Consider the following 13487-nt stretch of genomic DNA (forward strand, 5'->3'; position numbering starts at 1 on the left):
AACCGAGTAATAATTCTCTTTGAGGATCTGTAACTTCAAAACCACTATTAGAGATCGATATAAGATCTTAAATGCTAAAAATGACTCCCTTAAATTGTGGTTTATGAGGTACATCAACGTATACAGGGTAATAAAATAAGCTGGTTTCTGCACGGGTGCCTGAAACTCGCGATGTATAACGTTGTAAATTCGTCAAAGCTCATAGTCAACAAAACTCATGTTTTCCCAATTACAACAATTACCTATCAGTTAGTTAATTACTGTGGTAATTAATGACATTATTCGGTGATAACGACACGATTATAATGAAAACATCAAAGTGCGTTTTTATGTATAGCGAGAACCAATTGTGGGTTCCTAACCTGCTCGACTCACACCGAAAATGTGCGCTCTTACGCCTTATTTAATCTTTGGATTATCAGTCCTAATAATAATTAAAATAATAAATAAGATATGCTGTTTTTGGTGCAAAAGTAAAGTTTATTTGGTGGGAAAAACTGCGATTGTTACTGGGGGAGCCTCGGGTAAGCTTAAAACAACCATTTTTCTTCAATTAAGCCATATTACAATTTTATTAAGGTATTGGATTCCAAATCGTCTCAGCTTTAGCTTCGAAGGGGTGTCGTGTTATAGTTGCAGATATAGCTAATTTAGAACAGGCAGTAGAAGCGTTGAAGAAGACCACTCATAACCCTCAAATAATTGGTAATAATTGCAAAAATAGATTTCCTCTAAAAAAACAGAATTTATCTTCCATATCAGGTCTAAAGGTAGATCTGGAATCTTTTAAATCGGTCCGAGAATTTGCCCATCAGATCTTAGCTTCAGAATCTAGATTAGATATTCTGGTATGCAATGCCGGAACTGGGGACCATATGATAAGGAGAATAACTGCGGAAGGGTTGGAGAGAATCATGCAAATCAATTATTTTAGTCACTTTTTATTAACCCACCTCCTGTTAGGTTTGTCTTTAATCGAATTTTATATACACAAAGAAATTAATTGAGGCTTTTCATTAAAACCAAGATCTCCTAAAGAAATCTGCTCCCAGCAGGATAACCTTTACGAGCTCAGTAATAGCTTATATATCAGATATAAAGGTTGACAAGCTTTTGCCAGACCCAGACTATTACGAGAGTTTTTGGTCCAAAGTAACCACTGGAACTTATGGAGGTTCTAAGCTATGTATGGCAGCTGCAGCCATACTGTTCGGAGAGAAACTTAAGGGTGATTTAGTCTTTGGAAGTAAACTTATGCTAATTTAGAGTTATACTGTAGGAAGTGGTGTGACCGCAAACGCAGATCTTCCGTATTGCGTGCGAACGCCGATTTTCTGGAAATCGATAAAAAATGATCGCAATTATTTGGCCGCCTTAACTTTACTCGCAATACAACTCTATGGGAAGGTACCTTTCTCGTAACGTACCTAATAACATAATAGAGAGGTGTTGGTATTTTTAGAGTGCGGAGGAGGGGGCGCAAACCACGATCCATCTAGCCCATTCCGATGAAGTGAAAGATTTAACTGGAAATGTGTTTCTTGATGGGATGATTTTTCCAAGACCTCGCCAAATTACTGAGGAGTTTTGTACGAAATTATGGAATTATTCTGTAGAGTACACGCAATTACAACCACATGAAGTCAAATGTTAATAAGAATTACTTTTTTAATCCTTTAATGTTTTTTTGATTTTTTTAAAATAAACTAAAGAATTGGTTTATGTCAGGCATTAGTTCTTTTATATACTTCCCCACAACAGTATATTTTATTTTTACTTATAAGACATAAATACAAAACTTATAAAGCTTAAATTCACAGATATCTCTATCCATCAACAGGCTATTTCGTGCGGTTCCATGTTCAATATTTTGATGGTCGCTTGCCAGATATCCTCGCAGAATTCATCAGTCAGCTGTGGCACACCGGGTATTCTCATTCCTTCAACGAAAGACTTCCCGCTGGCATTTTCCACCTCATCCGAATGGGCCACATAGATCAGAGTCTGAGCTCCTTCTTCTGGAGTCTAAGCAAACATTTTTGAGAATAAAAATTAAATTTTCAATTTCTTTAAATTAAATTTTTAATTTTTATAGAGCGCAATTTACCTTGCCAACAATATACAGGTAAGCCATGAACACCACGCCTAGTAAGTAGTTTTTGTCTAGATTGATCGTTCTGGGAATGAAGGTCGTTTTCACAACTCCGGGATGAACTGCATAAATTTTGACTCCAGTACCTAATAGGATGATGTGATATGATATTAAGTTAGAATAGCAGGGTCTTACTGATAGGGGTTAACAGAGTCGAAACGACAAGGAGAAGTTGTCGTTTATTAGTGACCATAATTTCGAAAATTCGTAGAGGCTCCAAATAGCTAAATTATGAGATCAATTTCTAGATCTTAAGAGACTGAGACTTAAAATTCCGACATTTGTAAATCGATCCGAATAAATCAGAGACGTCGCTGTACGAAATTCAAAATCATCAAATTGGTAAATTGTCAGATAGAGAGTTCTGATTTGTCTTTCTAAATTTAGAAAATTTGTGGAAGCTCCGAAAAATTAAATACGCCACTGGTTTTCTTGAAACGCTAAGGACATATTGAGCTCTATGAGGGCGCTTTGTAATGTAAAAAACATGAATTTTAATTCAGTAAAAGCAGGAACGTACATAACATAATTTTCAATAAAGAACCAGGGCAAAAAATAAGTGTGAATCATACCGACAACTATTATGACTAAAACTTTTTTCGTCGAGAATCATATGACCAAAAAGTGTGAAAATTTGAAGAGGCATTAAGACGTGAAATACACCACTGATTTTCATGTATTCATTGTTCATAAATCCTTACTTGGCAGCACTTCTGTGGGAAAATCACCGTCGTACAGAAAAACCAAATTAAAAAAATCAAGTTTTTTTTAAGACACTTTGTTGTAATTTTGCGTAACCAAGCACCCCACTGATTTTTTAAAAACCTTTAATTTCGAGCGTTGTAAGTCGATTCGAATAAATCAAGGGCGTACTGATACGGAATTCAAAGTTGTCAAACTAGAAAACTGTCATCGGGCTTAATCCCAATGAATCTTGCAAATTTGTGAGAATTTTGAGGAATCAAATACTCCGTTGAGTCTTAATTATATTGTTAACACGTTGACTGCATAAGAGGCGGATCCGCGTCTTGTCACAACTTGTCTAGACACGACGGACGCGGATCCGCGTCCTGGGTAGTCTTGTATTCAAGGCGTCATTATAAATTTAGGACTTGCATTCGACTCACAAAATTTGATTAGCACATAACTAAAGCGTTATTTATTTATTATTATTATTATTATTATTATTATTATCAATTTTTTTTCAACTTTGGTGCTGACGACGGTGATTCGCGTCCCAGTTCTAGGAACTGTCAAATCATTTAATTTGACCATCTATACTGTACGTTGAGATGTTGTGATCATACGAACCCCTTATGGCTAAAAGTCTATGCAGCATTTAGCGCGCGGTGATTCGCAATCAACGTGTTAAATGATGTCGCTGTAATTTTACCTGTAATTGACTAACGATTTGAGATACAAAGAAAATAAAATCACAGAATAACACTGCCGCTCTTTTTTTCGATCTATCAAAAGCTTTCGACACAATAATTTATACAGTTTAAACGATGGAAAGTTCAGGAACAATGGAACATACAATGCACACAAGCACACAAACATTTTCTAAAATAAAAACACTGCAATGATTACTACCATCTGTCAATACACAGCTTTATTCAAAGAGCTATTACGATTATGGATTATTGGGTACCTATTCTATTTTGTGTCGTAGAAAAGATGTGGTAGAATTGACTAGTGATTTAATTGGTCCAACGCAAATTCAATGACAGAATGGTTGTCACGTTGTTCACGTCTGAAAATCGTTTGTTTACTCTGTTTCACACCCGTCCTCCCTTTTTACATCCACAACAGATGCTATCTCTTGTTAGGTTGTGCATTATAACAAAGCAACATATTTACCTGGCACAGTGAATTTTTTAAATTGTACTGATCGAAAGAGTACTAATTTAACTGTTGTCACCTTACTATCACCATGTCTCATGCGTCAAATATTTATCAACAGTACCCATATTTCAACACTAGCAACAGCGAAAGCAAGTGCGTGCAGCTGGATGAATGGTGCGTTGATGGCCACTAATCAATTTGAATTTTAATGTCCTTGATATGTGACTGAGTTGCGACATCAGGGTTTGCACCCTCCATGACACATGCTTTGTGTGGAATTTCGTTTTTTCTATTTAAACATTTTTTAAAAATTCCGAAAGCTTGGTATCCTAAGAACGCTCCTCCACTTGAACCAATTGCTCTTCTCACAGTACACACACACAGAATCAGTACACAAAATATAGCAAACAAGCTTATCAGAGAAACTGTCAGTAGTACAAGATTATCTGTTTCTTCTAACTAAAAAACCCAGTAGTTTTGATCTTTCTGGCAATTACCATCAATTCTCTTCGCGAATGATCTAACAGCTGCTGCAGCAGCCAACTTGGAATTGCTGTACACTCCTCCAGTAAATGCCGTGAAGAAATTGTGGAAATACTCCTCGCTTGCATTCAGTGTGTCCACTGTGAGATTGGACAAGAAAGCTGCTTCTGAACTGGTAAAAACTATCCTACTGGGGGAAGACTTTTTGAGCAGACCTAGGAGATTTTGTTTTGGTATTTACTTGGAAGTTGCATAAATTTACCTAACAGAAGATGAGTCAACAAAAAGTGGCTGAAATAATTGACTTGCATGGTCTTTTCTAGACCATCCACAGTCTGTTCTCTGATTCTGTGGCTTCCCACTCCGGCGTTACACATCAGTAAGTTGAGTTTAGGCTCGGTTTCTAGAAAGTTCTTGGCAAATTGCCTGACTGATTTCAAAGAACTGAGATCTACGGATTTTCCTATAAAAGTTAATGGAAATAAAACTTTAGTGGATTCATGGAGGTTTATAAATACCAATTATATGAGGATTGTGGGTGATAGTTTTAATTTTTTCCACTGCTTCTGTTACGTTGGCTACGTCTGCTACGATTACGCGACAGCCCTTAGCGGCTAAAGCCAGAGCTGTCTGCAGGCCCAGGCCTGAGCAAACTGATGAAAAGAATTTTTTTGTGTTACGGATTTTTACCTGAAGCAGCTCCGGTGATAAGGGCAGTTTTTCCCACCAAACATACTTGACTCCTACACCAAAAACACCAAAACTTATTGATGAAAGTAAACAGTACTAGGAAAAGAGTGATCAACCAAACAACGTGCATGATGCTAACGTTTTCTCACTTATTTGCTCGAAACGCGATTAACGTACTAGTGCATTAGACCTTAAAAGTTACAACGAGGATCGAAATTGTTTTAATTATCACTGTTTTACATGGTATTTATGTCGGTTTTTTTTTCATTAACCACATTATAATTTTAACTGGTAAGAGCTTTTATTATGCTAATTAATGGGTGTCAAAAAATTAGTTTCTTAATAAATAGGCCATATTAAAGTGTGAACCATATAGATAAATCAACTACTACTTGAGGGTTTTATTTATAATCACCAAAGAAGCATTTAGTTCAAGCTCAAATTTAATGTGCTATGGACTTTAACATCAACGTGTTTCCATTGAAATTCTACAGGAATCGGAAGTTATGCAGAGGAACAAAAAGTAGATAAGGTCAGTGACGTTCTCAAAAGAAATTACCGTTCCAGTGGAAGTGGAAAAAGGATACTGAACAACCCTGCGACAGATGTTTCTACTTATTGGCTTCATCAAGCAAGTGTTTGTACATACACATGCACACACCATGCTGCACATATTCACAGACACATAGGCGGATGTAGCCTACAAAGAATGGAAGAAACAGAAGGATACAAGCAGGCATCCGTTCACCCTATTTTGGAAATACCCCAAAGACTTGCAGGAAAATATTTACCAGCACCATTTACTGAATCCTTTTTGCTGCTGCATCTCGACCAAACTGACGAGGCCTAATAGAATCGAAACGAGTCTTTAGAGAGTTCGAATTAGTTATTATATATTTCAACCAAATTTGGAAATGCCGGATGTGTCACACGAGCACTCTTTCAAGCACCAATCTCCCGGTTGATTTAGTGTTAAGTACCATTAGGTCAATACTTGATCAACCAGTCGTTTTAAATTCTCATTAAAAGCCATAAGATCTTTTGGAAGTACCAGTAACGAATTCAGAATCTCGGAATTTATAGTAACGACACATCGGCAATCATTAAGTCGCTATAAGGAACGATATAACACATAAACTCTCATAAACCACGCAACTCACCCATACTCCACTTTAATATTTCCATGGGTCTTAGCCACTTGGTAAAGTTGCCGGAGCTTTGATTTATTGCCCCTTAAAGTATTGTGCCCTCAAAACCACATGTCCAGTAGTTTTCTTCACGCCCAACAAGTTACAACTTTTTACAAGAAGAAAAGTTAATTGAGTCAAAACGTCCGAAATCGACGTTTCGCGAAATCGCACTCGATGGAGCGGAAAATTCAGTGGGCAAAGAAATCCAGCAGATGACTAACAGTCTGGCAAATTGAGGCGACTTTATGGGCCTTTAATCATCCACAAAAAAATTCCTTGTGTTGGATTTCCACTTAAGAAAACACGGTAATACCTGAGTGTGCAAGAAGTAAGTTTGTCGACCGTTTCCCCGAAGAAAACAGGAGCGGCAGCTGCGTGTGGGGATCCCCAAGGGAGGGAAAGGGGCGGTGGAAGGGGATGAGGAGATCGTGGACAAATTGCTGCCGCCGGAGAATCGGCTGAAGAACGTTATTTTCGCCAGCGATACATATTTAAAGTGATAGTAAAAATGAAGCTAAATCTACCCTTGAAATCGATATATTGTATTAATTATTTACGTAATTTCATACTAATCGATAATTATACCTTAATTAGCTGTGAAACCGTGAAACTGTAATTGATATCACGTACGTATATATATACGTAAGAGAGTTTTAATAATAGTCGTTGGAGAAAATGTTCCCATCCGAAACGTCCTTGATGCCAATCCAGAACTCTGGATGGACTCCTGTCTGAAGGCGATGAGGACAATCACTCTCCCGGCCTTATTTCCTTCGGGAAGATAGTATTACCTTTTGGCCGAAATCAAGAATGCATGCATGCATTTGATCTTTTTATTTTCTTTCCTTTCGACGTTTTTGTTCAGAAGACATTTGTTGAAAGAGGCTGTGTCCGAGGAAAAAAACTCTAAGGTCGCCTTTAACCCGTATAATCAATGTTTATGAAATGGGGCTTCGGATATTAGCGTAGTTAGCGTCTTAAATTGCTTCTTATCGGATTAAAGGCAATGAAGAGCCGCATTAACCGACTAATTCCCTTTTAAGGCATAATTAAATTGTAGTGCTAAAAGTTGGCTCTCTGGAGACGTTTTTGAGAATCATATGCACGATAATTTTTATTGATAAGACTTGTTCCCAGGTTTTTCCTTACTACTAAAATTGAGTCACTACAAATTGTATGATGTAAAGGTAATTAGAGAGTATAATTTCGCCCTGTTAACATTATTTACAAGTTAAATTAATATGACTCATACAAACGAATCTTCGAGGCAAAAATTTGGATTGGACAAATATATCGGAAAACCCGTCCATTAGTTCCTGGTGATATTTATTGTTCTCTATTACTGAGAATGGCATAATTTAAAGTTTAACAAGGAATGCTTGCTAATTGATAATAATTAGCATTTTCGCAATAATGATTTTCAGAGGTGCTGCCTTATTTATTTGCCAATTTCTCCCCTTTTTAGGGACGCTCCTGGTTTCTGTTATTGAACCCGATTTTATTTTTCAATATTAATAAGTGTTTATTAATATTTTCTCTCAAAATTTCAGTCTTCAGTAGTACCCCAAAATATCATACAGAATTTCCTAAAAATTTCATCTGTGCACGTCCATTAAGTGCTGTTCCAATCAGTACCGGCTTTATAGGAGTGAGGTTGAGCGATGGCCCAGGGCGGTGAACTTTTTTGGTTGGAGGTTTGCCTTGGGGATAAGGGGCGGTGATTAAAAATTTTGTCCAAACTTACTAAGGCCGGCCCTGGTTCCAACACTGATTAATGTTTTCGAAACTTGGATCTAGATGTCGCTTCACCTTGTCCATAAAAAATTCGTACTGTAACAAGTTGCCTACTGGACCTGTGATGTAAATAACTATTACGCTACAAGACAGTCAAATACAATACGAAGAAAATATAATACGACGAAAAAACTCTGACTAACAAATCATGTTCTTTCAAAAGTTCTCAGGTACAGCTAGGTGGAAGAGCAGGAACTCGAATCCAACAACTTTGATTCATTATCTTACGTTCAAAGCTGAAAGTCACGTGTTTAAGTCCTCAGAGATTCGTGCTGGGAGCAACCGATTGGGAAAGGACAGTGGCATGTGCTCCCACGAACTCTTTAGGGAATTTAAGTTTGAATCTCATATATTTATACCCATAGAAAGTCACGGGAGCTCCAACATTGAGCGTACATTATAACTGGGTGTGTGATTTACTTTTAATTTTTAGCATTAATGATTGATAAGCTAAATTTATATTATACACACAAATGTAGAGATTCAGAATTTAATTTATTTTTAGACAAAATGATAATTATAGTAAACACGACACAAGAAATATTACAAATTTCGCAGGGTAGTTAATATCTGGACTAGGGCGCGAAAAATTCAAACTATTACCCTTTAGAGCCATCTCCTGGCAATCAAACGAAATGAAAATTTATTTTAGACATGAATATGAAATGTGGCAACATTGAGGCTAGTTTAGGTCTAGTTAGTCGGCCATTTTGTAGTAATTTTTACTTCTTTGGCGTAATCGTTATTGAAAATTGTTGAAATGTTTGATGCCCTTCTCTCGTCACTAGTAGAACTAAAAATATTTATTAATTAAATATACGAGAATTTTTCTGGATTCTTGAATTTCTAAAAATTTTTATTTATAAAAAATTAGCAGAAGTGAACGCTTTTTCAAATAAAAAAAATTCATAACAGTTGAAGTTTTACAAAAAAAAATTGAAGTAAAACGTGTTTTATTTTTTAATTTTGTTTTCTGAAGAGGGTCATCCTCAGTATAAAAAGTCGGGCAATGTATATACATTTTGATGATCGAATGCGCTAATGCCAGTGATTCTTCTTGTCAAAAAATTAATATTATTTTATTTTCATGTCAGTGTCAGTTGTCAATCAAAATTTGTTCAAATTTTAAAAATTTCGCTAGATGTAAATATTGATAGTGAAACGATAATACTAAGAATAATGATTTTTCCTCTAATAATAAACATATTAATATCTTTTTTGGCATATTTTGTGACCCAAAGGACCATTCCCCGGCTGAAGTCGAAGTTCATTAAGGCCAACCTCTTCGGAATCGACATGAGCAAGACAACAAGTGACAAAATGTGAGGTTAGTTATACCGTTTTTAAGGCTATCTTGTTCAAACAGTGCCCTTTTTAGACCCGAATCCTTAGGCGTAGTGTCAGGCTTCATTTTCCTAGTCGTCTTAGTCCTATTTATTCCTGTGGCTTTTGGACACAGTCTGCTAGAGAAAACATTTCCATATGATGAGGTAAAAAAGGAAACTTTTGTATGAACTTTAGTATTTAGTTGTTTTATAGTATGTGAAATACATAGTGGCATTGCTTTCAATAAGCTGTATGCTGCTATTAGGTTTCGCAGATGATGTGTTGGATGTTCCATGGAGGCAAAAATTGTTGCTGCCCACTATCGCTTCTCTGCCCTTATTGATGGTTTATTATGTCAGTTTTAACACCACTACCATAATTGTGCCCAAACCCTTCAGGGAGTGGCTGGGCACAAGTGTTGATATTGGGATTATTTACTACATTTACATGGGAATGTTGGCAGTGTTTTGTACCAATGCCATTAATATTTTGGGTAGGTGATAAATTGTTAAAGGTTCCTTTTGAGGTTGTCATTGGTATTGTAGCTGGAGTCAATGGTTTAGAAGTGGGCCAAAGCATTGTTATAGCAATTTCAATAGTAGTGTTCAATGTGGTTGAATTGACTGGGCCATTATGGAAGGCCCATCAATTTAGTCTTTATTTCATGTTACCATACATTGGGACGTCCATGGCACTTTTGAAGCATAATTGGTAAGTCAATTACCTATGAGAAATAATACAATGTACTATTTTGATATATTTATTAATATTAGATTACAAGTATGACTTTTTTATATATCACAGCATGTGGACAAATTTTTAATGAATAATCACAAAAAACTGTTTAAGGTTAGAGGTAACTAAGAATATCTTTCAATCTACACAAAACACTCTCTTTTGCTTGTTTATTTGCCATTTGAATTCTTAAAATCATAGCTTTTTACAAAGGCACTTTGAGAGGTATTAAATGAAAATTTTAACTTTTAAACATAATAATCATTTTCTGAGTAAAAATTCACTAGCAAAAAGTCGAATTTGAAATCATTTTCAAGCACATAAGGAGGAGCAAAATCGACATCAGAACGATGTCCGCGTTCCAATTCAGTCTTACTGTCAACATAGACCCCAGTTTGAATTAAATTCTCAATAAATTTGTGTGTAATTTTAGTTGTGCCAATTTTGTCCCAATTTATCAGAGTTGAAGTTAAATACTCAATGATCTCCTCAGGAGAAGCACAATACTCACAATACCACCCACCAGTGTGGTTCAAATCACCTAAAATTATGCCTTTTTGAGGCAAGTGCTCTGTTTTGTTATTTCTCAAATGCAAAGCTTCTAAATTGCTATTTAATGTGTTGCGAAGGTAAGATATTGTGCAAGCTCCTGCAGAAATTAAAGTTTTCCTGGGGTGCAGCCAGAAAAATCCAAAAACACTCCATTTCAAACGAAAATAAATTGGTTCTGGAATGTTCTGGTAGAATTTTAAAAAAATCATTGAAGCTCTGTCAAGAATTTCATTGGTAGGGCTGAAAATTACATAATCATCATCTCTGAGGTTTTTAATATGGGGCTCAACTTTACTCCAAATGTTAAAGCTGTTATTATTAGTAACATAAAGGATTTTGTGCTGCCACTTTTTAAAAGCTTTTTTCTGCAATTCCCTCTCAAAATAACTACTACCATTCTCATAAACAATGAATAAATCTATAATATCTCCTAAAGCAGATATTCTCATGTCTACAAGATTATCACTGGCCTTAAGATACTGAAAAACATAAATGAGACGGTGTTGGAAAGGGACTGGTCCTTTGACTTTGTGCACCTGCCTGCTGGCTAAGAGAGCCCGAAATAGAATCTCTGGATATCCACAATCTGGACCATGCCACCCTAAATTAGTTTACAACTAAATTCCTAAGAAGTTCTTTAAAATGAACTTACCTTGTAAACAATTACATTTCCAGTTAACTCCTTTAACCACAATCATTGTTTTAATGTCTGTGCCCTCAGTGAAGCACATGCTAGAGTTAAAATCGAGGAAAAAGCCCCTGGAAGTTACGTGCTTCAGATGAACGCTCTCGTTTAAAGTATAATACATTCGACCGTCGGCTTGGTTTAGAATTTTAATTTTGGGGAGAAATGAAATTTTGTTTAGTTTCTGCTCGATGTGGGGCTTGTTTAAGAAGAAGTAGGACACTATCAGGCATAACTGAGCTAGTATTAACGCTAACAATACGATTTTGTTCCTGATAACTGGGCGATGAATGTACATTTTTTGGGGTTGCTGTATTTATGGGCGCAAATTCCCGTTTGAGGGCAGGCCGACACGCAAATAAAGAAGATCCATTATTTACTATTTATAATCTACCAACGCTTTGAGTTATTTTTGAATTAATGCCGGTGTTTTAATTGGAAAATTCGGTCAATAAAAGGTTTGTTTACATTTCTTTGTTTTGACATTTGAGGTTGAGGGTGCGGCCCGTTGACATTAGTGATGTTGCCAAATCAGTGATATTAGCGATAAGCTATGCGTATGACATCATCAGATGCTCAAAATTCTAATTGTTTTTGTTTGTTTTCATTGTCAGAAATAAGTAAATTCTTTTCAGGTATCCAGCCTCTGTATTCGTAGGAGACACTTTTTGTTACTTCTCGGGTATGACTTTCGCAGTAGTAGGAATCCTTGGTCACTTCAGCAAAACAACTCTACTTTTCTTCATTCCGCAAGTTTTCAATTTCCTATACTCCCTTCCCCAACTTTTAAAGTTTGTGCCTTGCCCTCGGCATCGCCTTCCTAAGTTTAATTCCAGGTCTGATCGGATGGAGTGCAGTACTACAGTATTTAAATACGCCGAATTGAGCCCTTTAGGAAAGTTTACTTTGAATTTATTTAGGGTTTTGAAACTAATTCGTTGGGAAGAAAAGGATGGAGTTGTGGTTACCAATAATTTTACTCTTATTAATTTGGTATTACTTTATTTGGGACCAATGCACGAAGCTAAATTGACAACAGTACTACTGGCTGTTCAGGTTTTCTGCACATTTTTAGCCTTTTTGGTGCGGTACCCTTTTGCGTCTGTATTTTATGACATACAGTCTTAAATTTGCAGTTTTTTTTCTAAGACCAAAGTATGTAGTGCCTTTATTGTTATATGTGTGTGAGACATTTTTTAAATAAAAAGCTTGTTTTGTTGTATTATTCAGGATCCTTTCTACACTATTATTTAATAACAAAAATGAAGCACAATAATTAAAGTTAATTTAAATATCGTAACCCACAATGTGACGCTTTCCAATGCATTCTCCAACATAGAACCAGCACCAAACCTACAATTTCCCAATAAATAAGTTAAGTAAACACCTAAATGTAAGTTACCTCAATTGCGATGAGTGAATTCACAAATCCATCTCGGACAGTGACATTCTTCCAGTTACCATTTTTGGCAGCACTTATAAGTCGCCCAATACCAGCCCTGATTTGGGGTATGTCAGCAGGAGTTGGGGGGGTCAGTTCCACTTTTGCGTATTTTAGGAAGGTCTGCAGGGCTGGTTTCGATTGAGTAATCAATTCTTAAAGAAAAGTTAAAACATTTGTTTGTGACCACATAGGGGTTTTTTATCACAGCTTTTATTAAAGCTAAACAAGGAAAATTATAATTTACTTCTTTTTAGTTTATATGTTTTGCAGGGATTGTTCTAAAGTAATAATTCTTGGATCACTTTGAAGGTATGAATTACATAACTAGACTGATTTACATGAAGTAATAAGGGTTTTCTTATCTTTTGTATGAGATTAAGCATTTACTTACGACCAGCTAAAGCAGGAATTTTTTGAGCAAGCTGAGCCATTCTATTTATCTTCGAATTATGCTAGAAATTAGATAATTTAGTGGAAAGGGGCCGTTTTAACTATTTTTTCTTAACCTTTTCCCAAAGTAAATTGGCAAATGTGTTCTGACTTACGTCAACTGTCAGTATTTTCAAAGCTGAATCTATAGCGCCCTCTGTG

The 13487-nt window shown here is 36.0% G+C and overlaps 5 protein-coding genes across 6 annotated transcripts; 2 read left to right on the forward strand and 3 right to left on the reverse strand.

The window, feature by feature from the left end:
• Positions 1–340: 340 nt before the first annotated feature.
• On the forward strand, positions 341–1694 carry LOC136416194 (retinol dehydrogenase 12-like). Of its 2 annotated transcripts, XM_066401256.1 has the most exons (6): positions 341–524; positions 580–705; positions 763–963; positions 1028–1228; positions 1280–1407; positions 1463–1689. In XM_066401256.1, exons 1-6 carry the CDS (start codon positions 383–385, stop codon positions 1652–1654), a joined length of 990 nt encoding a protein of 329 aa, XP_066257353.1. In that variant the 5' UTR covers positions 341–382; the 3' UTR covers positions 1655–1689. The 2 variants fall into 2 exon arrangements, with proteins under 2 accessions (XP_066257353.1, XP_066257352.1); XM_066401255.1 differs by having other exon boundaries at positions 580–963; positions 1463–1694.
• Positions 1695–1781: 87 nt separating this feature from the next.
• LOC136416195 (retinol dehydrogenase 12-like) lies at positions 1782–5331 on the reverse strand. Its single transcript, XM_066401257.1, has 6 exons — positions 5171–5331; positions 4999–5124; positions 4743–4943; positions 4495–4695; positions 2108–2238; positions 1782–2025 (listed from the first exon to the last, which is right to left on the reverse strand). Exons 1-6 carry the CDS (start codon positions 5298–5300, stop codon positions 1834–1836), a joined length of 981 nt encoding a protein of 326 aa, XP_066257354.1. The 5' UTR covers positions 5301–5331; the 3' UTR covers positions 1782–1833.
• A 3932-nt stretch (positions 5332–9263) lies between these two features.
• Positions 9264–12744, forward strand: Alg7 (Alg7 dolichyl-phosphate N-acetylglucosaminephosphotransferase). The gene is made up of 5 exons (XM_066401033.1): positions 9264–9476; positions 9533–9644; positions 9694–9973; positions 10026–10191; positions 12088–12744. Exons 1-5 carry the CDS (start codon positions 9334–9336, stop codon positions 12578–12580), a joined length of 1194 nt encoding a protein of 397 aa, XP_066257130.1. The 5' UTR covers positions 9264–9333; the 3' UTR covers positions 12581–12744.
• Mgat3 (beta-1,4-mannosyl-glycoprotein 4-beta-N-acetylglucosaminyltransferase) lies at positions 10225–11957 on the reverse strand. The gene is made up of 2 exons (XM_066401030.1): positions 11420–11957; positions 10225–11368 (listed from the first exon to the last, which is right to left on the reverse strand). The coding sequence occupies exons 1-2, from the start codon at positions 11748–11750 to the stop codon at positions 10464–10466; spliced, it is 1236 nt and encodes a 411-aa protein (XP_066257127.1). The 5' UTR covers positions 11751–11957; the 3' UTR covers positions 10225–10463.
• ATPsynG (ATP synthase, subunit G) lies at positions 12435–13442 on the reverse strand. The gene is made up of 3 exons (XM_066401034.1): positions 13288–13442; positions 12855–13048; positions 12435–12805 (listed from the first exon to the last, which is right to left on the reverse strand). Exons 1-3 carry the CDS (start codon positions 13325–13327, stop codon positions 12740–12742), a joined length of 300 nt encoding a protein of 99 aa, XP_066257131.1. The 5' UTR covers positions 13328–13442; the 3' UTR covers positions 12435–12739.
• Between the last annotated feature and the right edge of the window lie 45 nt (positions 13443–13487).

The sequence above is a fragment of the Euwallacea similis genome, chromosome 22 (assembly GCF_039881205.1).
Source record: "Euwallacea similis isolate ESF13 chromosome 22, ESF131.1, whole genome shotgun sequence".
NCBI lineage: Eukaryota > Metazoa > Arthropoda > Insecta > Coleoptera > Curculionidae > Euwallacea > Euwallacea similis.

What these genes read in the sequence shown, in the direction of transcription:
- LOC136416194 (XM_066401255.1), top strand. Translation starts at nt 383, where the DNA reads ATGTGCGCTCTTACGCCTTATTTAATCTTTGGATTATCAGTCCTAATA. An exon ending in TGTTACTGGGGGAGCCTCGG is followed by an intron (nt 525 to 579) that starts GTAAGCTTAAAA and finishes AATTTTATTAAG; the next exon opens with GTATTGGATTCCAAATCGTC. An exon ending in GTTCGGAGAGAAACTTAAGG is followed by an intron (nt 1,229 to 1,279) that starts GTGATTTAGTCT and finishes GTTATACTGTAG; the next exon opens with GAAGTGGTGTGACCGCAAAC.
- LOC136416195 (XM_066401257.1), bottom strand. Translation starts at nt 5,300, where the DNA reads ATGCACGTTGTTTGGTTGATCACTCTTTTCCTAGTACTGTTTACTTTC. An exon ending in GTTGACTCATCTTCTGTTAG is followed by an intron (nt 4,696 to 4,742) that starts GTAAATTTATGC and finishes AAAATCTCCTAG; the next exon opens with GTCTGCTCAAAAAGTCTTCC. An exon ending in ACCTGTATATTGTTGGCAAG is followed by an intron (nt 2,026 to 2,107) that starts GTAAATTGCGCT and finishes ATGTTTGCTTAG; the next exon opens with ACTCCAGAAGAAGGAGCTCA.
- Alg7 (XM_066401033.1), top strand. Translation starts at nt 9,334, where the DNA reads ATGATTTTTCCTCTAATAATAAACATATTAATATCTTTTTTGGCATAT. An exon ending in AAACATTTCCATATGATGAG is followed by an intron (nt 9,645 to 9,693) that starts GTAAAAAAGGAA and finishes GTTGTTTTATAG; the next exon opens with TATGTGAAATACATAGTGGC. An exon ending in GCACTTTTGAAGCATAATTG is followed by an intron (nt 10,192 to 12,087) that starts GTAAGTCAATTA and finishes AATTCTTTTCAG; the next exon opens with GTATCCAGCCTCTGTATTCG.
- Mgat3 (XM_066401030.1), bottom strand. Translation starts at nt 11,750, where the DNA reads ATGTACATTCATCGCCCAGTTATCAGGAACAAAATCGTATTGTTAGCG. An exon ending in GAAATGTAATTGTTTACAAG is followed by an intron (nt 11,369 to 11,419) that starts GTAAGTTCATTT and finishes AAACTAATTTAG; the next exon opens with GGTGGCATGGTCCAGATTGT.
- ATPsynG (XM_066401034.1), bottom strand. Translation starts at nt 13,327, where the DNA reads ATGGCTCAGCTTGCTCAAAAAATTCCTGCTTTAGCTGGTC. An exon ending in AATTCCTGCTTTAGCTGGTC is followed by an intron (nt 13,049 to 13,287) that starts GTAAGTAAATGC and finishes CTTTTCTTTAAG; the next exon opens with AATTGATTACTCAATCGAAA. An exon ending in ATTCACTCATCGCAATTGAG is followed by an intron (nt 12,806 to 12,854) that starts GTAACTTACATT and finishes GGGAAATTGTAG; the next exon opens with GTTTGGTGCTGGTTCTATGT.